A 26506-nucleotide genomic window follows, 5' to 3' on the forward strand; every position below is an offset into this window, starting at 1 on the left:
CAGCTAATGTGACAGATGGAGCTCTGGGTCTTTAGCAATCTTTACCATGGACTTGAGGGCTTGTTATCACTCTCACCATCCCAGCCAGAATGAGAGCCCAAAGTAAATCATGGAGATCAGGAGTTTGTCAGACCTGTTTAACTGTGATGTGGCTCTGAAATGTTCACCCCCTCAAAAATGTCTGTGGTTCTGCACAACAGTCAGCTCTGATATTAAATTATTTAGTTTTTTTCCATGATTATATTTAGTAAACAAACTATGGTGCTTTCCTGAATTTTGCGGTAATCAACACCCATATAGACTATGCATGGTAGTGCTTGTTTGCATAATAGCAGCAATCACGCCACTCATATGCTTTAGCTTCGGGGTTATTCTCTGCCTGCATAGAGCCCACAAGCTGAGTATTTCCTTCTTGGCTTAATGGCTGTGCAGCGATAAAAGGATTGAGGGGGTTAAATGTTTGTCCAGCTGAAACAACACAGTAAAAACTCCTTCTCTGTGTCTCTCGTATTCCAGTCGTCAGAGCTCCAGACCTAAAAATAGCTGTGCTGGCTCCACGCCCCTGGCAGGGGGACAGGTCAAATTATGAAGGAAGATGAAAAATTTAAAGGCGCAGGCTGCTTGGCCACAAACACAACCCTGCATCAGTGGTCAGATTGAACATTTGACTTGGCCTTTTAGTGAAGCGAGTCAGATTGTATTAAATGTGGATCTTTGTTTTGTGATATCAATTGAAAAAAATGAGGAAAAAAACCCTGCGAATGTGTGTGAAAAGCACCAGAACACAAGTTTGGTGAATGTAAAAGTAGACTATATATATGTATATAGATATATATATTAATCCAACATTAATTAGTGTCAAGGATTTTTTTGTGGAATAGGATTTCACATCTTAAAGAGGTGCTCTTGACACAGTTTGAGGGGTTTATGTAATTACGATCATGCTGTAATGCCATCTTACACTTGGCTCCTTTGGTGAGCTGAAAGCATGCTTCCTGAGTCGCCGTCCTGCCCTGGATACACACTGAACCTCGTGCACACCCTGAGCTAGCACAGCGAGGTTGCATGCTGCATCTCAAAGGGACATTTTGTTCATTTATTGTCTTAACAGATTGCTCAGATTACCATGAATTTGTGTTTATCACTCCCCCTAGAGAATCAGCATTTTTGCGAATCACTTACCTGTGCTCCAACATGCACATGTAAAGTGAAGGTGCCTTTTTCCTTTGGAAACATCAGGGTGAAAGAGGCTGAGCCTATTCCTGCACCTGAGAGAACAAAACAGACATAAATAGAGTGAGAGACACTGGTTCAACAAATCAGAAAGGAGAGATAGAGAGAGGTTTCAAGCCTCCATCTGCAGAGAGCGAGTCAGGAGACATGCCTTCTGGCAGGAGCTGAAGAAGACAGCTGTGTTTGGTGTGGTATTTTTAAACGCATCAATGCTGCTCCAATCCCTGCGCCTCGCCTGACCTATTTTTAGCCAGGGCTGGCCATTGTTCTATTTCTGTCACCTGTGAGCCCCGCAGTTGTTGATTCACATGCAAATGAAGCTCGCTCCCTCCTCGGCTTGCATTTCTGCCTGTACGAGGTGCTCAGAGCACACAGCTTTCTCAGCAACTCAGCTTTACGTTCTCCTCTCTGCCCGGACACTTTGCCGGGGAGAGAAGACAGAAACGCAGGGACATAGGCAGATAAAAGAATCAGAACCTGCTGCCATCTTCCTCCAAACATTGTGTTGATGTTTGGACCAGACTGAAGCAGGACTCCCGGGAGAGTTGCTGCCCTGCCGAGACAGAGAGAGTGTGTAGTTTTTGTGTTAGAGCTCTACAGTCAGAGTAGTTCCTCAGAGGAGGAGGCAGAGGAAGGGAGAGAGTCGCCCGTCGTCGTGGTCTCCCCCCCCCCCACCGAGCTTCTGAGGGGTGGCTCTTGGTGACAGGAAACGCAAGGCTGGCGATGAGACCTGAGCGCTGACTGGAGTATGCTGCAGACGATTTACGAGGGCGAGTCAAGTTTCTCCACAACAGAGGGGCGCGTCGGACACCAGCATCTCCCCAACCAGAGCAAGATGCACAACATGAACAACTCAGGTGATCTCACGCCCCGCTGTCTCTGCTCATCCTAAGGAGTCCTCTGTCCTCCTGCTTTTTCCTCTTCTTGTGCTTTTCCCAAATCCCTTCCACCCTCCGTGCTTCCCATGCACATACCCACTCCATCTTTCTGTCTCACTCTCTCAACTCCTGTGCGCTTTTTCCGTGGGAGACATCTCAACCCACTTGGAGCAGAAACTTTTTCCCCGAATCAAGGTATTTTCCTCTGACATACATTGCGGTGTGAATTGCTTTTCTGTGTGGGGCTCTGACAATAAGTGCTTTTCGTCCCTGTTGACTTAAATCAGAAATGGAGTGAACTCTGCTCCGCTTGCTTGTAGCTCACTGAAATGACTCACCGTGAACATGACAGGGATGTTGGGGTTTGCGAGCTTCCATGCCAGCCTGCACTTTTGAGGGAACAGGGAGGGAGGCTTCAGAGATACTGAAAGCAGGGGGACATCTAAAAGGCTTCTCTTTTGACATTTACCACCAACTCCGTAGCGGTTCTATTTTGGGCTTAGGACTTGAATTGAAGAGTTCACAGCTGACATCAGAATGAGTAACATCTATTTACTGTATTGACTCAAGAGCGACATGAGTCACACTTCATTTGTTTTTTCTTCTTCTTCTTCTGTTTCCCCATTTGACTGCCGAGAAAACTCGAAAGTATCTTTAGAAATTATGACAGAGATGAAACTGTTTGCTGTGTGAAAATGTTACCCTACAGTTGCGTAACTTAATTAAAAAAAAAAGAAAAAAAAAAGAAATAGAACAACGCAGAAGGGTTTAACGAGCTTCTGCCTGTACACTTAAATTTTATAGCTACTTTTTACATTGGCTATAAATGTTTTAGTATTAAAGTGAAAATAGAGTGGATTCAAGATAATTAAGACAAGACAGAGTGAGAGTGTCAACTGCCATTGAATGTACCTGAAGCCTTATGGATCTTCTATAACCATCGGGCTATAGAAGAAGGGATTTTTTCTTCTTCTATTGTCTTGTGGCTTGTGAACCAAACAAGACCCGTATAGCGCAAGCACTTGAATTCAGGCTCCTTGCTTATTCTGTGGGTCAGCTATTCTTAGGTGAGTTATTTTCAGCTTATGGCATTAGCCTGCTAAGATTAGGCGTCTGTGCGCGTTATCATTCCATCTCGCATGCTCCTGATATAACAGCGCCTCGGAACAGATATTAATAGAGAATTCTGCGTTTGCCTGTTTTAATTTGTTCTTTCCACTTTAGAATAAACCACATGACGATGACTAACATTATCTGCACAAAAATATGTCTCTGCGTAGAACGGAGTGAGTTTACTGGGTTCCTCTGGCTGTTTGTTCACAGTAAGACATAGGCTATATCAAAAATGTTCTCATAGTTTTCTGTTTGTTATTTTGTTACGAAAAGAGCATGTGAAGAAGCTCCGGTGTCAGTTAAGTAGCTTATTTGTGATGTATTTGTCTGAAACACAGTTCTTATCCTTCTTCCTTCCTTTTATCACACTTCAAATGGATCAGAGAATAAAGGGGCTTAATCACAATTTCAGATTAGCATCAGGACCAATAAGGTTCTATCAAAAAAAAAAAAAAAAAAAAAAATCCACAGGTGGGTTCTTAAACAGAACAGATAAACTAATGAGTTTCCCCTTTTACTCAAAATATCATACAAATTTCTAAAAAAATAAAACTTTTCAGAGAAGAACAATGCAAAACCCTTAAAGTCCACTCATCTATGTCCTGGATCTATTCTGGTGGTGTGCGTTTGATGTGTTTACCACAGAAGAGATGGTGCAAAACAGCAGGCAGAGGACAGGTTTTGGTGTCAGCACTGCCTGAAAACTACATGATTTAGGAGTAAAAAGATTCCAAGGACAAAAGAGCTGCTATAAATACCCTAGACATTTCTAAATTCCTCTTCCTGTTGTTGTAAAAATCATCCTTAGACGAGCATAGTTCACTACTGTTAATGTTATGGGACCTTTTTTTTCCCGTTGAATGGATTTCTGTGGTTCATAGAATGCTAAAAATGGAAAGAATGACCCATTTGACTAATGAATAGATTAGGAATTTACTGATTATGCAGAGTGAAGCAAATGTTGCGAGCATGCAGAGCAGCGGATCTCAAAACTTTTCAGCATCCGGCATGCAAAAAAACAAACAAAAAAAACACATCTGTGGGAGTAACTTGTGACCTAGACTATTGGTTGAGTATGTAAATGTTAAATCAATTAAGCTGGTATGACTTTTGAAGCATTTAAAGCATGAAGAATGTTTACAACTATTATTTTTCAGGTTTAGTTGAATTCCTGACTGGGATTCCAAGACCGCACACTTGTCAAATTTTGTCCCCAAGCATCGGGACAACTGCTGCAAAGTAAAGGAACGTCCTAAAAATCTTTAGTAAAAAGCATTTTCTAAACGTCAGTCGTCTACGTAATTCTCTTTTTTTGCTCATGTTTGTCATACTTTGCATTGTGTGTTATTGTCGTGTAAATAATTAGAGGTAACAGCAGGACAGGAGACAACTGAACGCTTGGCTTCCTTCAGTCAAAGAGCCGTGGTGGCACTGCTTTGCTCTCTTTGTTAGCAGACAGCCTCCCTAACCACAGCTCTGGCTCAGCTGCAAGGACGAGCCTGCAGTCTTAAAAATAAAGACCTGTTTCCTGCTTTAGACATACCAGCTGCTCAAAATAACAAGGCACTTAATGAGAGATCCAGCACCACATTGCAGTCCCAAGCATCGGCTTATTTTTTTTTGCCCTCAAACATCTTCTGTATCTCTGTTTCTATTTATACTGGCAGACGGGGGGAATTTAGATAAGCAGCCCCTCTCTATTTCAGTTTAAATGCTCACATACATTCATGTTTACAGCATAACCAAGTGTGTTCTTAGTCTCTGTGGCAAAAAAACTGAAAATTAGCACACATTTGGCTAAGAAACTCTTAGTGAAATGTGCTGCTTTAAGTAGAAAATACCTAAAGTTAGATAGGTTAGCTTTACTATGAACTGATGAAGATGAAGTTGCTTCACAGCATGTGGTATATTAACTTTTACGTAATTCTCTGGCTGCAAATCAACAAAATTTCAAAGTCACATATTTAAGTTTTGCCTTTAACAAACACCAGTTTGAGGCGATGGTAATTTTGTTTAACATTAATGAGATGCTATCAATCAAACACTGGAATTAGCTTTTTTCTTGGGTGACTAATCAATGATCAGCAGGTCAAATATTAAGAAATCAGATTTTCTTCTTCCCCAGTTTTTAAGATAAATTCAGTCTATAAATTCATTAGCTACTGCTCTGATGTCTGTTTTTTTTTTTTTTTAAATGGAAAAGAAAGATCAGCTCAAGGTTATAATTTCATTCATAAATGGAGACAGTCTTCTAAATCTTTGGCTATCATTTTGTAAAATTAAAGAACCTGCTATATTTCATCCATCATTTGATGTGACGTAAAAATGGCATTGGTAAAAATTAGAATCAGATCTCAAGAATATGAGCGATCGACATTGCCTAAGAAACACTTGAGGAATTCATTTCTGTTTAATATTAAAATGCCGCTCCATTTAATCTCTGAAATAGTTTTCTCAGAAATATCTGCAGATCCAACTGATAAAACAAGATCCTTATGTAGGCTCAAGAGCTTAAATTATTTTAGCCTGTTTGTCCTTTTTAGAGGATTTGCTAAGATTCAGTCGTATTCAGTGAGGCATGGCGATGCTTCAGCTACAGAAAAACTTGTTACAGTGAAACGTTGCGTTCCAACCCTCTCACGTGCAGTAGTAGCATAATGTCCCTTGTGATGTGTGTTTCTTTCTTGGATGGGAACCTGCTAATGTGGTCTGAGGCAAAAAAGGCAGCCATCCAACATCTTAAATTAAGGCTGTGATTGTCACTCTAAGCACCAGCAGGGCTAATGAGAGACAGATTGGTTATAGGAATAAACACGTTGGAGACGCTGGTGGTGCGATGCTGCAGTGGGAGTGTGGTCACAGGCAATGAGTCACCCTATATCCCCTTGGCAGGACCTCTGCTGGGAGAGGAATTTGGGCACGGTACAGGGTGCTTGTTGCTCCTCCTGTGCTAAAAACAAATTTGGGAACTGTCATTCATAAATCTCTTGTTTACCAACGCCTACTGGTCCTTCTGTGCACTTTCCACCAATCAAGCGGCACCCAGTATGAAGTGTTCCCTGTAGGGGTCAATGTCACAGACTGGACCACTGTCCCAGAATGCGTAGACTTTTCTTATTGAGCGACAATTTCAGAAATTAGCTAAAAGTGAATGTGACACTGCGTTTTATTTTTGCCTGTGTTAAATAGAGCCGGTGGCCTCACAACTGTGACACTCTTTTGCATGTCGTCTATATTAAGACCCTGCTCAGAAAAACATTTAAAATTAGCCTCAGCGTCTGCTAGTTCTGCTTTCTCCTCTGCCTGTAGAGTATTTTTATAATATAGGAACACCAGATTTCAGTTCAAGTCATTAAAGACTGCAGTTTGAATTAATAAATGAGATTTTAGTTGGAGGCATTGCAAGTCTGATGTGATGTGTGGTTTGAAAAATGCATCACTAAGCATACCGGTATCCTTGTTTCTGTGTCAGTCATGACAAGGGAAGCTAAAAATCACACATATCAAAGATCAAGGCTTTACTGTTGCTATAACAGTGCTTGCTTAAGTCTAAGACCTTGTGTTTCCTCATCACTGTCATTATTTGGCACGGTGAACTTTAAGCAGACATATGCATATGAGGCTACTGAAGCTTTCCCATCCTGTTTAGCTAAATGGAGATTTTCTGGTGGAGGCTGCGCTTGATGTGCCGATCAAAGTGGAGATCCTTAATGCCACTCATAGCCAGGATACAGAATGAAATATGAGATTAATTAGACCTCCCAGCAGGGATTTTATGCCTTTTTTTTCATCTTTCTTTTTTCACTTTGGGTAGGGGAGCTATATTTGGGTCTATTAGCTAAAAGCAGCACTAAGGCTCTCTGGCTCCCTGAGCCGTGCTGTGGTTCACAGGTTCACAGCACCCACTACAAAAAGCTCCTTTGTCAAGTTCTTACAAGCTAAGATTAATATTCCCTGTCAGGAGAGAAGTGCCTGTTCTACAGGTGCCTGTTCGATGTGTCTGCCATGTTGTTGCCCTTCTCTGTCAACCGATTGAAGTTGTTTTTAGAACACAGAGAGGAAAAATGACAGCGCTGGAGTCCCTTCTGTTTGTCTTCACTTCTTTTGAACACGTTTTAAGTCGCTCTCCCCATTGATTCAGAACCGAGCTGTTGAAGGCTTTTCTAACGTCTCCCCTCATTCTGTCTCCGGCTCGGGACTCCTTTCTTATATAAGAGCTGAAAAAGCTGATATAATAGTCAACATGTCACATCGCACACTGTAGGCAGGAGATGACATGCAGTGAGACTTGATATCTGCAGAACAGGGAGACATAATTACGTTGCCAGCGTTGCCATGGCAGCAGCAAGTTAGGGTGGTGGATACTGGGGAGTGTGTGTAGGCGTGTGTGTGTGTGTGTGTGCGTAGTGAGTGTTTGTCGGAGGGGGGGTTGTCACAGACTGGGATTGCGCCACTCGCTTTAATGTTTCTATTTTTAATCGTCACCGGCGCATGCACATGGAAGGGTGGCAGAACTAAAAAAAACATGACAAAACAAATGAGCACCAGTGAGCTTTACAACATCAGAGAGCAAAGGGGCACTTCTTTTTTTACTCATTTTTTTTCTTTTTTTGCTCAGGTCTCCTGTGGATTTTGTCCCTTTTTACAACCTCTGTTTAGATTTATTACAGGGCCTTCACATGGACATATGTGTAACAATTTATGCAGGCTTAGTTCTTCCAGTAACAGGTGAAGTAATGGCACCGCTGATGATCCCTCAGATGTGACCTCTTGAGAAGATTAAGCCAGTGAAAGGACTCAATAAATCTCCATCTAGCCCCTGGAATTTTAAGTAGATTTTAATATTTGTCCAGCTTTGCCACTAAGGAGACAGAATACAGTCCAGATGCGTCTCTGAATATCACATCGTATTAGGCTAACTAACCTTTATCCGCTAGATTCAATTACCGCAGAAACTATACTGCCTTGCAAAAGCATTCACGTGTTACTTTTTAGCCAAAGTACTTTTACATAATAGTTAAACACAAAATAGCTCATAATTATAATGTGGATGGAAAATGAAACATTGTTCTCCACATTAAGAGAAGATTAGAGAGATTGGCCTAAATGCAAAATGATATGCTTGCCAGAAAACACTACACATCACCCCAAGTTCACCATCTCCAAGGTGAAACATGGTGGTGGGACAGAGAAGCTGGTCAGTGTTTATGGTAAGATGGATGGAGCTAAATTACAGAGCAATCCTGGAAGAGAAACCCTTTGTGCCTGCAGAAGACTTGAGACTGGTGAAATGTGGAGGTGGTTGCATCATACTCTTCTTCTTCTACAGGCTGCTGAGGCTTCCTGCATACCTATGACCCCATAGATAAAGAGTCTGAGCTTGAATGGAATGGTTTATATCATGGCTGTCCAGTATAAGTCCTCAATGGTTGGAGTCCTGCCAGTCTTTGATATGTCTCTGCTCCAACACAGCTAAATCAAATGGCCCAATTTACTTTACATCACGTCAAAGTTCTGGAAAACCAAAAAAAACCCCCAAAACCCCCCCCAAAAAACCCAAAAAGATGCAGGGTACCAGTTTTTGAGGTTCGATTGACTTTGAACACCTTTAGATTAAAATACAACCATGTGCTAGTATGGTCTAGTAAAAGTCCAAACCTAAATACAATTGTGAAACTTTGTAAAGACTTCAAAATTGCTGTTTAAAAATGGCTCCCCATCCAATCTGACTGAGATTGATTTATTTTGTAAAAAAATAAATAAAATTAACAAAAGGTTTCAGCATTTACATGTGAAGAAGTGACGCAAAAGGTGGGTGAACAAGGTAGGGGCAATGAAAACTACAATAAGAAGCATCACAGTCTTTCTGAGTTTAAATTGTTCACTGAATTCTGTCAGATCTTCACATGCCCACAAGTTACTTATAAATAAACTTACCCTTCATTGGATGATTTGGTTCAGTCATTTATTAATATGTCTCTGTGGCATTTATTGACACTTTCATTGAAGCAGCCATAGTGACACAGTTCAAACAGTAAAAGGAAAAATCCCAGCAACAATATCAGTTTTTAAGAATAACAAACATGATTGGTTTATTGTTATTAAAAAGGAATAGCAAATCTCTCTCTCTCTCTGTATTCATCCCTTGTACAGTGTTTTGCTTCAGGGGCCTAAATCCAAACTTGTGCTCTGCTTCTCATGTTTGTAAGAAATCCAACCTATGTGCCATTTTCCTTCCTTTGTACTATTATGCACCTCTCTCAGATATATTCAAAATATTGAAAACTGCATTGTAATGATTCAACATGTGAAAACATTCTAAAGGTATAGGTACTCCCAAGACACTGGACATTGTCCTGGCACATATCTTAAAATTAATTGAAAATGTTCACTCTCCACATAAGTGCACACAGGGTCAGCCTGATGAAGGCAGATGGGACCAATTGTGTGAATTAGATGAAAAAGTACAGAGAGGACGTGGAAAATATTGAACAATCACTAATCATCCTCTGTGGAGGAGGACGATGAAGTAAATCTGTGTCTCGCGTTCTTTTCTGGCCATTGATTTTTTTTTTTTCTGCAGAACTGGCTATATATAGAGACTGGAGACCAAAGGGGATGCCCTGTCACTTTGTATCAGGCAATTACCTATAATAGAGAGGCACTTCTTACCAATGTGCATGCTGCATTGTCTGTGCAGAAGCACAGAAATGAGAACACCATACAGGTACATGAATTTACAAACTCATGCAGGTTCACGGCCTGTTTTTGTCATACATTATTAATGAGAGGGGGAAATATCTGCAGGATGTTCTGTTGCAGATGGGGAGGAGGACATTTTTGCAATTATTTATCTATCAGTGGGAAAACAGATTTCATGTAAATACTTTAAATGACTGCGTCAACATTTTGTGTCACATGTCTGCCGAGTCTCAAAGTGCACACAACAGCCCCCAGTGGGTTCTGAAATGACGTATGTGAGACTGTTTGTTTATAGATGCTATTATAATCGCAGGCTTTCCAGGATCACGGGAGAGAAAGATTTTCTTTCTCACAGTGAATGTTCACATTTTTAATCTTCCGTATAACCGTTCATTTAGTTACAGCTGAAATACCAAAACAGCACAAATCTTACATCTTGTCCTTTTTCTGTGCCGCAGTCGACATTAAGCCAGACGTGCCATTGGCTGTGGAGCCCCTGTCCCCTTTGGACCTACGCACAGACCTGAGGATGCTGGGGCCAGGCTCAGACCCCGGACTGTGGGAGAGGCAGCTCCAGCAGGAGCTGCTCCTCATTCAGAAGCAGCAGCAGATCCAGAAGCAGTTACTGATCAGCGAGTTTCAGAAGCAGCACGAGAAGCTGACCCGTCAGCACCAGGCTCAGCTTCAGGAGCATCTCAAGGTTAGCATTGCACTGAGCAGTAGCATGGAGGTCAGCATGACAACAGAAACAACAGAATGCAGCACAGCATGACATTAGTGCAGATGCAGTACAAAAATGTGTATCTCAGGACAGCATAAAAAGAGTGCAGCAGAAGGAAAACAACTCAGCAGGACTCAAGGTTTTGCAGTACATTTTATAAAAATACATCTAGCTGGAGCGTTGAGTTTTTACTGCAGCAAAACAAGAAACAGCGGAAGTTTTTAAAAGCTTCTTTGATTCTACAATTACTTCTGTTCATGCTGATGTGAGCACCGCTTTTCTCAGCTCCAGCAAGAGCTCCAGGCCATGAAGCAGCAGCAGGAACTCGCTGAGAAGGAGCGCCGTCTAGAGCAGCAGCAGCAGCAGCAACAACAACAGAACCAGCAGGAAAAAGAGCTGGAGTGGCATCGACGAGAGCAGCATGTCTCCAGCCTGAGCCTCAGGGGCAAGGAGCGCTCCCGAGAGAGTAAGAGCTCGGCACCGTCATCGTCGCGATTTCCTTTCTGTCAGGGGCGAATATTTTACAAAACAAAGTTAACCGCCCATGACAAAAGCAATTATAAGGCTGAACCTTTTCCATTATCTTTAATGCATATCAGTGGGGTTTATGACAAATGTACATATATGAGCTGAGTAGAATAAACTGGATAAATGTTCCCTTCAGTTTACCCACTGGAGCAAGCACATTTTCTGTCGTAATCCTAAAATTATAGTGTTGTACAGTGTAGTGTTTTTCCTAGTATGCTCGATTGGACAGTGTTCTTTCCCTGACACTTCATTTAAAATGTCAATTTTTTTCCTCACAAAACCCCACCAGATACTGCAAACATTTGAGCTGGTATTTCTTTGCATGAAATAGTTAATATTCAGCACTGACAATGTGAAGGAAAATGCTTATTCATTCTTGGGCAAAATCACTTCTAAACACTATCGGCAAGTAATTTAAGAAAGCAGGGTTCCTGTTTAAGACAGCCTCATTAAAATGACTTGCTAGTTGCAAGTAAATCACAATTAGATTTGGAAAAGCAAGGACTTGAATGTGAGCAATAAAGAATTAGACTCATTTTATTGCCATTCATAATGAGGACAGGCTGTTAATTTTTGATGTCTCTTGATCGTGGAGAAAATATTTCTCAACAGCAAATCAAACTGTCTCATGATTCAGGGCTTGGCTTTAGGCCTCCGATAAGTAATTATGGATGGCACTTATTCAGCACTGATGACATCCAGTTCTTCGGTGACCTTTAAAGCTCAAATTTAGAAGAAATGTCTTCCAATGGCATGATAAAAATAGTGCCAGGTATAGCATTTCATTGATGTTTTTACCTTATAGTTAATAATAGACAGGATTTATGACTTTGCCAAGTCAGGTAATGTGAAGCTGTTCTCTGTAACTCTAACCATATTCTGGGGTAGAAACTCACTGCAGAATCACGTATGCAGCAACATTATTGTCCCCTTTGACCACTAGGGGGAGATCTTCCTACATAAGTGGCTTTCTTAGGTGAGGAGAGGATACTCAGTTACAGGAGTTGTGGGGGGAAAATTTTGATATAGTCTTGCTGTTTTTAAATTGGGATGCAGGGAAATTACCTTTGTATCTATATATATACATCGAGTGTGAAGATCCAGACATTTACAAGTTAGGGTAACCCCAATCCCTTTGGTTCTGCCTTTTGGTCTCACAGGTGCAGTGGCCAGCACAGAGGTGAAGCAGAAACTCCAAGAGTTTCTGTTGAACAAATCTGCAAAGGATCCAGTCACTAATGGAGCCAGTCACTCTTTCATCCAACATCCCAAACTCTGGTACACGTAAGTGACTTGTATTAATTTTGGGGAGAAGTTGAATATTTCGGCACATTTTTTGCCTTTTTGAAAATTTCTTTATTTTTTATCAGGTCCTCACACCACGCATCCCTGGACCAAAGCTCTCCACCACTGGGGGGCACATCGCCCACCTGCCAGTACACTCTGCCGTCACCTATCGAGAGCAAGGACGACTTCCCCTTGAGGAAGACAGGTTTGCTAATCTACACATGAACACAGCACCAACATAAAAATCTTAATACATACACGTCCTCAACATACATAGTTTTCAGAATTTGTTTATGAAAAATTAAACGCTTGAAAGACTTGATATGTTTCACTGTCAATTCAAGAAAGATGTTTTTACACTTATGTTGAGGCGATATTAGGGTCAGTATGATGCACCCTCTGTCAAGTTCAGAAAAACATTAATTTGTCATATCTGATTATGTCATAATCACTGATAATAATTTGCCTTCTCACGGTAGTTATCCGGTGCCATTTGTGTTCCTACATGTTTCCACACAAATAATTTCAAAGTGATGATGACCTTTTTTAATGCAGTTTTTGTCGACTCTGTCAGGTGAACAGTGCAACCTAAGAGCTACTTCCTGTCTTACTTCAAAATAGAAGTCTCAAACGTAGCACAAAACAATACTAAGCATAAGATATAAGCCCATAACGATAGCCTTGACTTATTTCACTAAACAGTTAAACACAGACACAGACGGACACAGTGGATAGTGTTACGTTAGACAGACTCCGCTTTGACAAGAAATCTTAAGTCAGGAGATCTTGTTACGTCTCCAGTCCTGGTGTTAATAAGCTGCCGTGTTAATGTCCGTATCTTAATGATCAACCACAGCTCAAAGGTGCTTTGAAGTAGTCCATAGCTAAATTGGATAATTTAGGCAGAATAATTCTTCCTGAGATATGGTGCCTCAAAACTGTTTTAAAAATATAAACATAAAGTTTCCACCAGAAAAGAGCTCAGGTTTGTTGGTTTAAAGTTGAAGGGAGTTCTCTGGGGATTAACGTGGAAATAAGAATGATTCCTTTCGCTCAGTCGTTCTGATTTTTCTTTTATGGGTGTAAAGGTTTGCAGAAGCAAAAGATTCATAATTTGGCAATGAGGTCACCAAATACAAGATGTTTTCTCATCCTCTATGTCCCGGTCAATGAGCTGCAGGTATATCATTTTGCATATGTGCACAATTTGAATATCAAGCAGAGGAATTACATATTGTAAGATAATATCACAGCACATCAGAAAATAATCTTAAAAGGTAATTATAAACTTTAAAAGATGACTTCTTTTTATCTTTGTAATATGTCCACAACACATGAGTTTCTCATCTAAGATACCAATAAATGTCCTTTAAAACTAACTTTGGGATTCACAACACATTTTTCTCCCAAATAGAAAGGGATGTTGTCTAGTTTTAATTTGATTAGAGTTAAGAGAAAAATCTTAGAAGTGAAGAATTTAAATTTACATTTATCATAAGAAACTTGGCTTCTCTGCCTTAGTCCTGTGCACTGACAAAACTCTTTTTAACTCTGTAGATATAGATTCCTGAATCTATATGTGGTCATTTCCTGCTCAGGGCCATCCTCCCCCACTTCCTGTCGATCTTTATTAAAGTCCTCTGAGAGTTTGGCACACGAGACAGGGGACGGACACAAAGGTAGTTTTGTTCCCTGAACCATTGGTTGTCGCAGATAACTGATTGGCAGGTGTTGCAGACTTAAAGCTCGCACAGGCAGGATGAACCCTGACAGGACTGTTTGTTTAAGAAAAGACAGCTCTCTTAAAACAAAGTAGAGGTGACTTAGAACGCTCCGTGTCAGACTCCCCACTGCTTCACCACACCGGATTGCCAAGCCCAAACTTTTCCTGTATGACTTTGAGATTCACAATGAGGTGAAGCTTTTGAAATATGTTATTTGTCGCTAAAAACTTACAAAACATTTGTATTTTTTAATGAAGATTTACTTGAAGTCAATTTTATTCTATCTGTTTAGGTGGTATGTTCTGATCTGGTAGCCAATTATTGCTTTAAATTGCAGGCTAACCATGATACTTGCTTTGATCTCTTCTCTTAAGGGCGCCATGTACTTATAGCCTCATAATCCCTATAAACACAAAGCGTCACTGACACTCTTGTGTTTCTCTCAAGCACTCAAAAAGCAGGTTAAAGACTGCCATGTGATTTACATGTTACCTTTGCTTATATCCTCTTTGTTTCAATTCCTGGAATTAGAATAGACTCGGCTGACAGCACGTGATAGTCTGTGGTAAGAATAGTTGTGGCTGGGCAGTAAAAGCTGCATCTCCCCAACACACCCCACCCTGCTCTACTCTGGTCTTGACCCACTTACCAGGAGTGTGTATTCAGCAGGTGTGGGAAAGATTTTCCAAAATAGTCCTACAAATGTAAATCTGTACACCAGAAAGCATTAGACTGTATGTTAAAAATGTATGTTTAAAATTTTATATCTTATCTTATATACTTGTATGCATATTTTTGTATAGACCAACATGTTTTTAAACTGTTGAGAGGTGGGTTGGGGGTGTCTTTGTCACAAATTAGGTCCTTGCAGACCAGTAATACTTTTGTAGATTGGTGTTTTCTTGCAAGTTTACAATAACTGATTGAGGACATAAAAACTCCTATTCTCAATGAATTCAGCTCAGTTCAATGCAATCATTGTTATTTAAATCTAATATTCGGAGATACTACATATTCAATATTATTATTTGGTTGGTGAGAACAATATCCTCTGCTTTTGTTATTGGAATAGAGTATTCTTTGTGTCATCCATTGTTGCTGTATTGCCAAGACCTGATTGTAGGGTGAGTAACTGGACTGAATAACCTGATTTGATTGAAAAACAAAAATGTAAAGTGTTATCAGCATAGCAGTGAAAATCAATGTTATATTTCTGAAAGGAAAGATGTTAACTGCTAATTTTGCAATTATATCCATCTATCTATTATCTATACCTGACTATACTCTCACAGTTATGTAAAATACTATCTTGTCATATTTTTGCTGTTAAGCAGAGGCTAAATTAGGAGGAGACTGTTAAATTTATTCTAACACAATGGAAAAAAAAATATATATATATATATGTATACTTGGAGAGCAAAAAACTGTATTGGAAACCAAGATTTGTGTTAAGAATACAAATCTTGGTACAGAGTTGGTATCTGTTGGCACTGTCAGGATGCATACACATATATGTACTAAAAAGAGATGCATATGTCTGTCAAACAGTTTATCTGACAAGTTAATCAGGTTCTGCACCTGATTACTGATATAAAGATACTTCCTGATCCAGTTTAAACTGGATTCCTAGCTAAGTTGTTTATGTTTAGACATGACACTGGTTCATCCGTTTTTGTAGGTCACATTTAATGGGCTTACTAAATAAACAAAAGCATTCCTAAGTAGCTGACTCAAAATAAGTTTTTAAACTGTTTTATTTCTCTCTAAAAAAAAAGGCAAACTTGTTTTTTCTTTGAGTCAAAGAAACTCAAAGAGACTCAAGGAGAGTTACAGTCTCTTTGAGACAGACATACGTTATTAAGCTTATGTCTGTAAATATACAGAGCAGCATTATTTTTTAAACTATTCAGCATTAGTTTAAAAATTTATGTTAGCAAAATGCTCTGCTGGTGTTCTGTTTTACAGAAAACTAAATTTGCAGAGAGCCATCTGGCCCAATCCCAGCTTTAATAAAGAATCACTAATAGAGATGGCGGGCTATACATCTGATTAACTAAAGATAGGCGGACCATTAATGACACTGATTTATGATTGCAACATATTGTAGTATTTCTTGTGTGAGATGAGGTTTTATTGCCGAAGTGACCCAGGTGTTCAGCATACACGCTTTGCTGTAGCCTCCTGTTGCACCCACCATGCGTCAATGTATTTTTATTTGATTATTTCTCCATAGAGACATGTAAAAAAGTGTTTGTTCATGCGCTGCTGTCTGCGTTCCCGTGGCGACCAATTGGGATGCGTAGCTTGGTGGCAGCGGCGTGTAAAAATAGAAAGCAATCAAGGCGGCAGGGCGTGAAGCAAATTCATATGACTCCCAACAGCGATTTCTCTCCATTTATCTCTGCTGCCTCCTTTCTTCCGCCCTCGCGCTCTCTTTTTTTTATTATTATTATTCTACCTCACACCCACAGGATTAGAGGTCTGTATTAGGGAAGACGGTTTTGCTGCTTTTGACAAAAGCCAAAAATAGCAGCGTGCGACCCACTCTCTTCGCCTTGCCCCCCCGCCATCACGATCACCCTCCTCCTCCTCCTCCCCGCAGTGTTTCCACATCATAGTTGCACTTTCCTATGTGTAACCGTATGATGTACAAAACAAGAAAGGCCTATTTAACTATTGATCAGAGTTAAATAATTGAAACGGGTTGGCTATTGTGTAACAGAAGGGTTTACATAACTGTAATACATCTCTCTGCTTTGGCTTTCAGTCACAATAAAAGCAACTAATCTATTCTGCATGTTGTTTGAGTATGTAAAAGTAGCTGTGGGATTTCATTTGGAAGTCTGCTGTTCTTGAGACATAACCGAATGACTAAACAGGAGCATGGTTCACCAGGCGAACACAAACACTTTCCATTTTATTTATATGCCAATTAATTCTTGCAAAATTTTAAACTTTGTTTTCATTCAACCTACAATCATGTCCCGATCAAATATGACATTTTTTGCTCGAAACTATAGCAGGTGTAAATGTATATTAAGGTTTGTTTTCCTTCACCAATGGGAACCTCTGTCCCAATTCTAAGTATGTTGCAGCGCTTGTTTCCTCTGTTCCCTTACATTTAGCTACTCATCAACTCAAAAGACTTTTCTGGACGTTTCATGGTTTGGATGGTCTCTTCAAGTGATGTGCAGTGTTAGTTCTTTGTAGCCCACCATGAGACAATGTATTTTTATTTGATTATTTCTCCATAGAGACATGTGAGAAAGTGATTGTTCAAGCAAAATGAGCAACCATTTTACTCATATGCTTTTCAAAGCTTGAGATAATGTTTTATTTCCTAATCCACGTTTAAGCTTCCTCACAACTTTTTCCCTGACCTCGGCCTTCATGAAGCTATTTGTTCCCGAATTTTTGATGTTCATACGGAGATGAAATTACAGGTGAACTTCATTGACTTCTGAAGACAATTGGTTGCACTGGATTGCATTTAGGGGTATCAGAGTAAAGGAAAACTGTTTACTACTTTTCACAGTTGTGCACTCAATTGTGTTGGTCTGTCACATAAAATCCCACTTAATACATTTTCTTGTTTGTGGTTATAATGTGAGAACACTTAAAATAGTTTGAGGGGTATGAATACTTTTATGAAGCACTTCATAAATCAGTGTCAATTGTTGATGAATTTAGGCAAGATCTTATCTGATGTAACAGTTATTGGTTTTATAGTAGTAGTTAATAATCATCCATCACGACAAGGCCAGAAAGTCTGTCTTTGCCAGAATTTCTGCTGAAATAAATTCAACCCTGTTAAATTGAGGTTTTAAAATGATTTGATTATCCTAAGTATGACAACATGCCAATATTCACTCAAGTTCCCATCATAAAAACCAGATGGAAACTCTTTATCCAACGTGTCTATTGTGACAGATATTGCATTAGCATTATGACGCGGTCAGCCGTGTGTTTGGACTCGATACATTTGGTCCTAGCTCTGGTTTGCATTAGGGCGACGGGGGATGTGGAGGAAGCCTGAAACATCTGCCATGTTTTTGTGTTAGTTTAACTGTTGCTACTGTATCAGGCTGTGGTCACCAGGGCGGCAGGTAGCAGACTCTTTCACTTTGAGCCTGTGTGTTGCTCGACCTAATGTAGTCCAGATGATGTGGAAATGGGTCCAATCCTGACTCATTCAAAATGTAGCTGGACACTGAAATGGTAGCATGTCAAAACATGGCAGCATTGCCGTTATTTCTCCTTTTGTTTTTGGATTAATAACTGTGGGAATGGAAAGGATTGTACAGTCTGACTCTGGCATAATGCAGTGAAACAATCTTGTTTTACTGGAAGGCTTGATTCTCCTTACAGAGTTGTGTGATTTGGATGCTATACAGAACGCCTGTCCTTTGTCTTGCAGCATCTGAGCCAAATCTGAAGGTACGATCCAGACTGAAGCAGAAGGTGGCAGAGAGGAGAAGCAGTCCAATGCTGAAGAGAAGAGACGGAAACATCATTACTCCTTACAAAAAGAGGGCTTTAGAGCTTATGGGTATGCCTCACTCAGTCACTGAAGCAGCCAATACATGAATATGTTTTTTGTTTTCTGTGTCATGTTAGATTAAAGTTACATTAGTTGTTTTTATGTACTTGTTTAGATAATTGAACACAGCTCAGAATGTGACGATGCAAACTATTGATGTCTCATAGATTCAGCGCCAACTAACAGCGCCCCTGGGTCTGGCCCCAGCTCTCCCATAGGGGCCTCTAGTGCCTTGGGGGCTGAAAATGGACCCTCCTCTCTGCCTACAACAACAAAAACTGAGGTAAGTGTATAAATTGTGCGCACAAAGATTGGTTAATTGTTTTGAACATGGCATAAAACATTTGGTTATTGCAGCCATAAAAGTGGACAGCTGCCCTCTGCTTGTTGCACTTCACTGACAATGACCTCCATGATGACATTAAAGAGGCACAACTCAACCCACACGACCTATTTCCCCTATTTACCTTCATAGATTTTGATGCTATATGTAAAATTAAACAGTAACGGTTTCAGCTGCTGAAACTTAAATACAGTACTGACCACATACAGTAGGTATCAGTATTAAAGATGTTAAAAACATAAAAACATTTTTTTACTACTTTTACACTATTTTTCACCGAAGCTGTACAAAAAATACATTTTAGTTCAATACCTCTTTCAGTGAGAAAAGAAAATCCATATTGGACAAATTGTTCTTTAGAAAGTCACCGGTTGCGTTGTCTTTTCATAGGGTTCACTTCATTTGCGTGAGCTGCTCTGATTCCTGGCTAAGTTACGGACTAGAACTCGCCTTAGACTGAGCTCACAGTACTGGCCGTTATGATATTTGACAGATATGACACATCTCCGAGCGATCCTAACAGAGCAGCTGTGTTTGCCTTCACATTGCTGTTTATTCTCCTAGGGACCTCCAGTGACACAGAGAAGGGAGAGATGCCCTGACAGACACCAGGTTGAAGGTTGAGGCTTGGGGAGACATTCAAACTGGGGATTTTAATTGATATCCCAGGCGCTGGTAGCCAAAAGACACCCACACACTAACAACATAAACATGCAGGATTGCTATTGTATAGGCCTGAGTAGACGCTCTCATGAAAGTCATTGGTGGACTGCAGGGATCCCCGTGGACCCCATGCCTGTTGCAAAAGCAAGGAGTGTTTGTGCACCGTTACATTAGGTATCCTTTTTCAGAGAGAAAGAGTCCCTTGGGTCAAATACGGGCCGGATATCCACATACAGGTCACTGAATACTGGTAGGGGTTGGAAGGATAAACATGGCTGTTCCAAAACCACATGCTGCTCCGCTGCTCTGCTGGGTACAGGAAGTATACCCCAGTGCTGATGTTCTCCGAGAGAGTAGCCTGAAGGTGGGGACTGGGAAGCTGAGAAACTGAGGACTGCACTTTGGGCTTAGAAACCTGCAGAAACATAAATTTGTGAATCAAGACTGGTTTCATTCTGTGAGGGTCTGAAAAACCTTTACTGCCATCAAAAATACTTGCAGAAAAATTGACTTTCTCCTGTCATAGCACATTTATATTCATGCCACTTATCTTGCTTCCTTTTGAAACTGCCTTGAGTGCAATCTTTAGATCTGTCCATCCACTTAAATCTGTCTCTCTCGCTCTCTTCTGCCTGTTTGATGTAGAGGTGGCCTTCCCAGCCAAGATTATTCCGACCTGAGGGCTCCGTGTCCATGCTGAGCTTGTACACATCTCCATCCTTACCCAACATCTCCTTGGGGCTCTCTACTACATCCACACCAATTAGTGTGAGTACAAATATAGCGGATCGTCCTGCATGATATTTCACAGTGTACGAGACTGTGGCCCTTTTATGGATGTGAGGTATTCATCTCAGTGTGGGAGCTTCAAAACCTGCCATCAGTGGCTTTCTGGACTCTCTTTATGACCGCAGGGTCACTGACCTGTGGCCCCAAATGATTTTATTGGGCTTAGATAAATATTGTGCTGCAGTGTCTTGTGTCAAGCATGCTCTTATCCTCCCCTGTTACCTCATTAATCACAGCTTTTAAAAAGCCCCGCTGCTCTCAAGTGCAACTCCTGATAACTTGACACATGATATATCATCCTTTGCATAGTGGCACATTCCACAAAATATTTATCAGGTATACACCAATGTTAGACTCTCATATTCATTGTTACCTCCATTTTCACTGAAGATAATTTCTTATTGTTCTTTGTGGAAATTAGAATGTAGAAAAGGTCAATATTGATTAAATTAATTTACTTTAATTCCCCCCTTTTAGGCTGCTATGGGCTTAAATGACAGATCGACGGAAATCAAGCATGGGTTGCCTGGGCACCTGCTGGGCCCTGTGCCACTTCAGACAGCCCTGGAGTCAAAGGTCAGCCCCAGCCACCAGGCTCTGCTCCAGCACCTCCTCCAGAAGGAGCAAATCAGGCAGCAGAAGATCATCTCTTCTGGTAAGGCTGTTACCTGATTTCAGTGAGCATCTAGTTTCTTCAACCCTTGGAGAAGAACCTAAAAGTGTGTTTTAAGTGCACTAATTTTAAGTAAATTAGGATATCATTGAAAGATTCAGAATGTGAGACAAATATTATATAGATTCAATAAAACCATGTTAATATGCTTAAAGCTTTAGCTAATTTTGATGTTTGTCATGTACAGCTAGTGCAATCCCAGAATGATGTTCCTCAGAAAATTGGAGAATTAAATTAAAGAGAATTAAAGACCACAAAAAGAAAAAGGTTTTTTTCTGATATAGAGATGTTGGCCTACTGAAAACTATTTTTGTCTCTCAAGCAGCCTTGAGACAAGGTAGGGCTCCTTTTTCATAAATCATTGCATCAGCTGAGGTGTTAAGGAAGCCCAGTTCTCTTTAATACCTTCAACAGACCCGAAACGTCTGACTGCTGTGGCCCCAGAAGCTCTATATCCAGCTGGAGTCTACGTCTTGGAATTTTTAACTTAAACTCCTGAATGAGCTTTGCTACATAATCCTCTCAAGGCAACGGTGATCCCTGTTGCTTGTGCAGTTTTTTTCTGTCACACTTTTTCTTTCCACTCAACTTTCCATCAATGTGCTTCAATACCGCACTCAGTCAGCTTCATTAACGATGACCTTTTGTGGTTGACCCTCCTTGCATATGGTCTACTGGACAACTATCATGTCATGATTGTCTAGGCCATAACATATCTGTATTCATTTTTTTAAAATACAGGTCAAACTTTGACCTATCCTAACTTGTTTAAAACAAAGCCCTTCAAAATAAAATGCATGATTTACTACAGACGTTTTGTGCACCTGTGTTTACAGCATGATTTTTGGAAAACTTTACCAAGGTGTTTTTGTTCTCCAACAAGGTCAAGGCTCCATGTCCTCCCACGCTCAGTCCCCTCTGATCATGAAGGATCGGCCCTCCAGCAGTCGCCCTAAGCTACCAAAACACAGACCCCTGAACAGAACCCAGTCGGCACCTCTGCCTCAGAACACACTGGCCCAACTCGTCATCCAGCAGCAGCACCAGCATTTCTTGGAGAAACAGAAACAGTACCAGCAGCAGGTCCACATAAATAAGGTAAAACATCAAGTTTCATGACTCCCACAGTGCTCCTCCTAACATTCAGCATCCATTTTTGGTTCTCATGAGGTCGCGGTTTATTGTAGGAAGTTTGGCTTAATCGTTTTAAGGACACAAGTGTGGTTCTATTTTTAGTCATTGTGAGAGTATGTGCAGCTCAACTTTGCGGACCTGGCTCATAGTCAGTCCTACCCTCAAAATCCTGCTGTTATTTCTGCAAACCGAAGAACTTCTGCCTGACTTCAAAAGAGGAAGAAATCCTTCCTCTGCAATAATTCTTGTTATCGTAGCTCATGGCGTCTGTTCTACTCACATGCTAACGCTGTGAAATTTAATTCATCTTAGTTCCCATGAAAAAAAAAAAGAAGCCTTGAATGCATTTTGTTCCTCTGTGGCAATATTTGTGTTTCTGTAAGTTGGCCGTAGTGACCTGGCTTTACACAGACTGTCATTATTCTAGTGTGAGGTGGCCGACGGCATGAAAGGCAGCATTGTGTGAGCGCACAAGCTGATGTGTCCCAGGGTTGGGTCCTGACAGAGCCATGGGACCCACAGAGGAGCTCATACCTAAAAATATTTAAAGAAGCACTTACTGAGCAGCACAATAGAAATTTAACATGTCACAGTTTCTTTGTGCATTAAAAACACGATTAAGAGTGAATTTAAAACGCTCTCTGTGAAGCTGACTCATTTGAAAATAATAGCAACAGCGTCTTTAGAACCATGTCAACGGGGCCGGCTCTGATCACTCAGGCCAATGAGATTGCAAGTAAATCCTCTTTAAGTGGAGGTTATAAATGGCCACTAATCGGGGATGAGCCCTTAGTGTTTATTGAGAGGCAGCTCTGAAACATTGCCCTAATTAATTTCCGAGCAGTGGCTTTTATACGGTTGTTTTTAAACATCCTTCAATTGCTTCTATTTTTCCAACGCTAGCAACAGCGGTGGTGGGAGGGGGAGAGCTGTATTGGAAATCCACAGGAGCTTAGGGATTATAGGAACAGTTGCGAACGGTTTTCACTAATGCAATGCTAAAGAGGCTAATTCGTATTGATGAAAGGGTATTTATAAAAGGCCTAGATTCTGCAGATAGCAATTCTGTTGGTTACCAGCTGACAGGAAGAAGACAACCTGGCTTTGGAGCCCTCTTGTGGGTAAATAATCTGCAAAGGCTGAGAAAGCAAATAATTCAATTCAATTAGGTTCAGTTTATTTACATAGCACAAATTAATAACAAAATGTCTTCTCAAGGCACTTTGCAAGAAAACAAGATCAAATTTATGTAAAGAAATATGTAATCAGATCAATGCAATATTATAGCTTAATAAAGGCATAATAATAATTTAGTAACATTCATTCCTAAGTGATCCTATTTTTAATACAATACAGTCAGATTAATGTAGAAGCATAAAGAAGAATGGCATCAAACTATATCTCTACTTTCTGGTAATATATAAAATACAAAAAAGAAAAACACAAGCTGATAACTGGCAGTTAAATTTCTCCCTGTTATTATGGATTGTTTATAGTTATGCGACTTTTCATAAGGAATTATTATTATTATTGTTATTATAGGTTATCTGATGCTAACTTATTAAAAATGCTCTCCTCACAAGAGAACACACTTCTGCTATGATGAAGTCTAATACTTAAAACAACAACAAAAACAAAACCTATACAAGCTGTTTATTCTGATTGTTACTAACAAAGCAAGGTACTGATGCTGTTCTACATTTCTGGTCCAGTCAACCTCACAGAAAGTTTGATAACTCTTGGCCACAAAGCTGGTATATGTGCCAAATGGGTAATCAGACCCATTTTCACTGGGACACGGTGTTAATTACCAATTAGGAGACTTCTGTAAGCAGTTGATTGAGGTGAATTGTCTTTATAAAAAGTCAGAGTAAGGAACGCTCAATCCAAATGGACTCCACATTACTTTTATCTATTATGTATCATCTTCCGTCCTCTTTACTTCAGTGTCTCAATAAAGCAAATTAAAGTTTGTGGTTATAATGTCACCAGATGTGAAAAGGTTCTGTGGATATAAATACTTCTTCGTCATCGCATGTTAGACTAGTTCTTTATGTGGTTACAAAGTCTGTGAGGGATTGGATTTCGCTTTCATTTACAAATAGGGCTGCTTTAAAAGGTTCATTTAACTATATGTGTATGGATGCAGGATGTCGGCATTAACATCAAGTCAATGTGTTTTGCAGCTGTTATCCAAGTCCATTGAGCAGTTACGTCAGCCCAGCACACACCTGCAGGAATCAGAGGAGGAGCAGGAGGAGCAGCAGCCTAGAGAGGAGACGGCGAGCATGCAGGAGGACAGGCTGCCCCCTGGAGGAGTCATTCGGAAGCACACGCTAAGCAGCAGCAGCAGTGGCAGCTCGAGCAGCGAGCTCCCAGATGCTCACTGTGGGGTCATCAAGGTCAAAGAGGAACCAGCTGATAGTGAGGATGAGGCTCTGACCAATCGGCGCCTAGTATCCGAACAGAGCACCTATCTCCACCAGGTCAAAGGGAGGCTGGTGATAAGAGCCATGATCTGAGGGAATGGATGGAGTTGATATCACCCGCTCACAACGATCACAAACATCCACACTTGCACGCATGCATACACGTCAGACATTGCTCTGTCACGGTAGACCAGCTCTGTCACAACATATGACCTCTTCTCACTCAGCTGCAGCCTCACTCATCCTATACTGTTAAGACTCTGCTTGTGGTCTTTGTGTTGTGATCGCTGTAAAATATGTATGTTTCCTTGGTTGTAAATATGAAGACACTTTAGATTTTTCTTTTTAAGAGCCACTTTGGTCACCCGGAGTCTGCTCAACTGACAAACCTTTATGTACATATACTGTGGATTTAGCATCAAAGATGATTTGTAGAGGGAAGCATTAGCAGATGTACAGCTTCGACGAGCCTCCATTCTGTACATTTTTCCATAAAATATTCAAATATTATCAGTCTTTGTTCTGGAAGCTAAATCATTTTTTTTATTTTATTTTCATGAAAACCTGTGACAACATTCACTGTTCAGTGTTCCCACAACGGAAATGTGGAATATCTGTCTTAGAGAGAATGCACATTTAAATCCTAACAGGGCAGAAACTCATATTGCAATTTGAAGGATAAAGCACTAAATCCTGGCTTGGGTATGCAGGCATCTCCTTCACACATCCCTGGTCTCCATCCCATCCCGCCTTGGAATGATCGCAGAGCCAGAGCCCTGCATTAGGTCGAGTTCTTCTCCTTTTCTCCCTGCCCTCCTCCTCCTCCTCCTCCTCCTCCTCCCTGGGTCCAAAATCAAAGCTTAACGGAGTTCCTGCCCAGCTTTCAGCAGAGGAGTCAGACAGGGAAAAAGGGAGAAAGAGAGAGGGTCGGGCAGGAAATGCCTTCAAGAAGCCAGGAGTTGATTCATGTGTGCAGGAATGCTGAGAGAGGAGGACCTAGTGTCGGAGGAGTCCAAGGGGCCAGGCTCGAGAATTGATTTACTGTCAAGACGAATTACAAAGTGAGTGGGGATATGGTTAAGGGACTCCTTTTTTTTTAAAAGGGAATCGCTTCCTTCATATTCCCCTGCGGCCTGCTTACCTCAACACACAGGGTTGATGTTACTTAAGAAAAAAAAAACAAAAAAGAACATGGATGGGACCTTTATTTTCCCCCAGAAAGTGCCCATTGCAACGTGTATAGTCTGTCTTAAAGTGATCTGTCCAATGTATTGCAGAGTCATGAACCTTCCTGTTTTGTTAGTACTACTGTCGACTAAATGTAAAAAAAAAAAAAAGAAAAGAAAAAAAAATCCTACTCCAAGGTTCTGTGTTTGGATTCATGTGAGAAATCAAAACTGTCCGTCTTATGCTGCACAGTCAGATTGTCCGGTTTTAATGTTTTTTGTGTAAGTAAACACAATCAGAACAATGCGACTCTTGTTCTCCCGCTCCTTTGATTTGGTTATAATGAGACCCCCCAACCCCTTCGCTGCCAGTGGGTGGGTGAACGGAGGTGAAAGGGGTTGGGGGCGGGGGGTTCTGTGGTCTGTTCATAGCAGTTTGCATTTTGTTTTCCTCTTTGTTGCCTTGTGTGATAAACCTTTTTTTTTTCTAAAAAAAAAAAATAAAGTTAAATTACCTCTGAGATTCTTGCTGTTTATTTTTTTTTTTCTAATGATGATGCTACATGAAGGAACAAAGCCAGCA

The 26506-nt window shown here is 40.6% G+C and overlaps 1 protein-coding gene across 4 annotated transcripts; it reads left to right on the forward strand.

The window, feature by feature from the left end:
- The first annotated feature begins 1522 nt into the window (after nucleotides 1-1522).
- hdac9b (histone deacetylase 9b) lies at nucleotides 1523-26140 on the forward strand. 4 transcript variants are annotated; one of them, XM_032558652.1, is made up of 11 exons: nucleotides 1523-2090; nucleotides 10385-10626; nucleotides 10933-11113; nucleotides 12336-12459; nucleotides 12546-12667; nucleotides 18604-18735; nucleotides 18894-19009; nucleotides 20378-20500; nucleotides 20999-21176; nucleotides 22078-22292; nucleotides 24515-26140. In XM_032558652.1, exons 1-11 carry the CDS (start codon nucleotides 1982-1984, stop codon nucleotides 24848-24850), a joined length of 1878 nt encoding a protein of 625 aa, XP_032414543.1. In that variant the 5' UTR covers nucleotides 1523-1981; the 3' UTR covers nucleotides 24851-26140. The 4 variants fall into 4 exon arrangements, with proteins under 4 accessions (XP_032414543.1, XP_032414541.1, XP_032414542.1 ...); XM_032558650.1 differs by having other exon boundaries at nucleotides 1528-2090; nucleotides 12327-12459; XM_032558651.1 differs by lacking the exon at nucleotides 1523-2090 and adding an exon at nucleotides 2097-2306 and having other exon boundaries at nucleotides 12327-12459.
- The last annotated feature ends 366 nt before the right edge of the window (nucleotides 26141-26506 follow it).

The sequence above is a fragment of the Xiphophorus hellerii genome, chromosome 3 (assembly GCF_003331165.1).
Source record: "Xiphophorus hellerii strain 12219 chromosome 3, Xiphophorus_hellerii-4.1, whole genome shotgun sequence".
Classification (NCBI taxonomy): domain Eukaryota; kingdom Metazoa; phylum Chordata; class Actinopteri; order Cyprinodontiformes; family Poeciliidae; genus Xiphophorus; species Xiphophorus hellerii.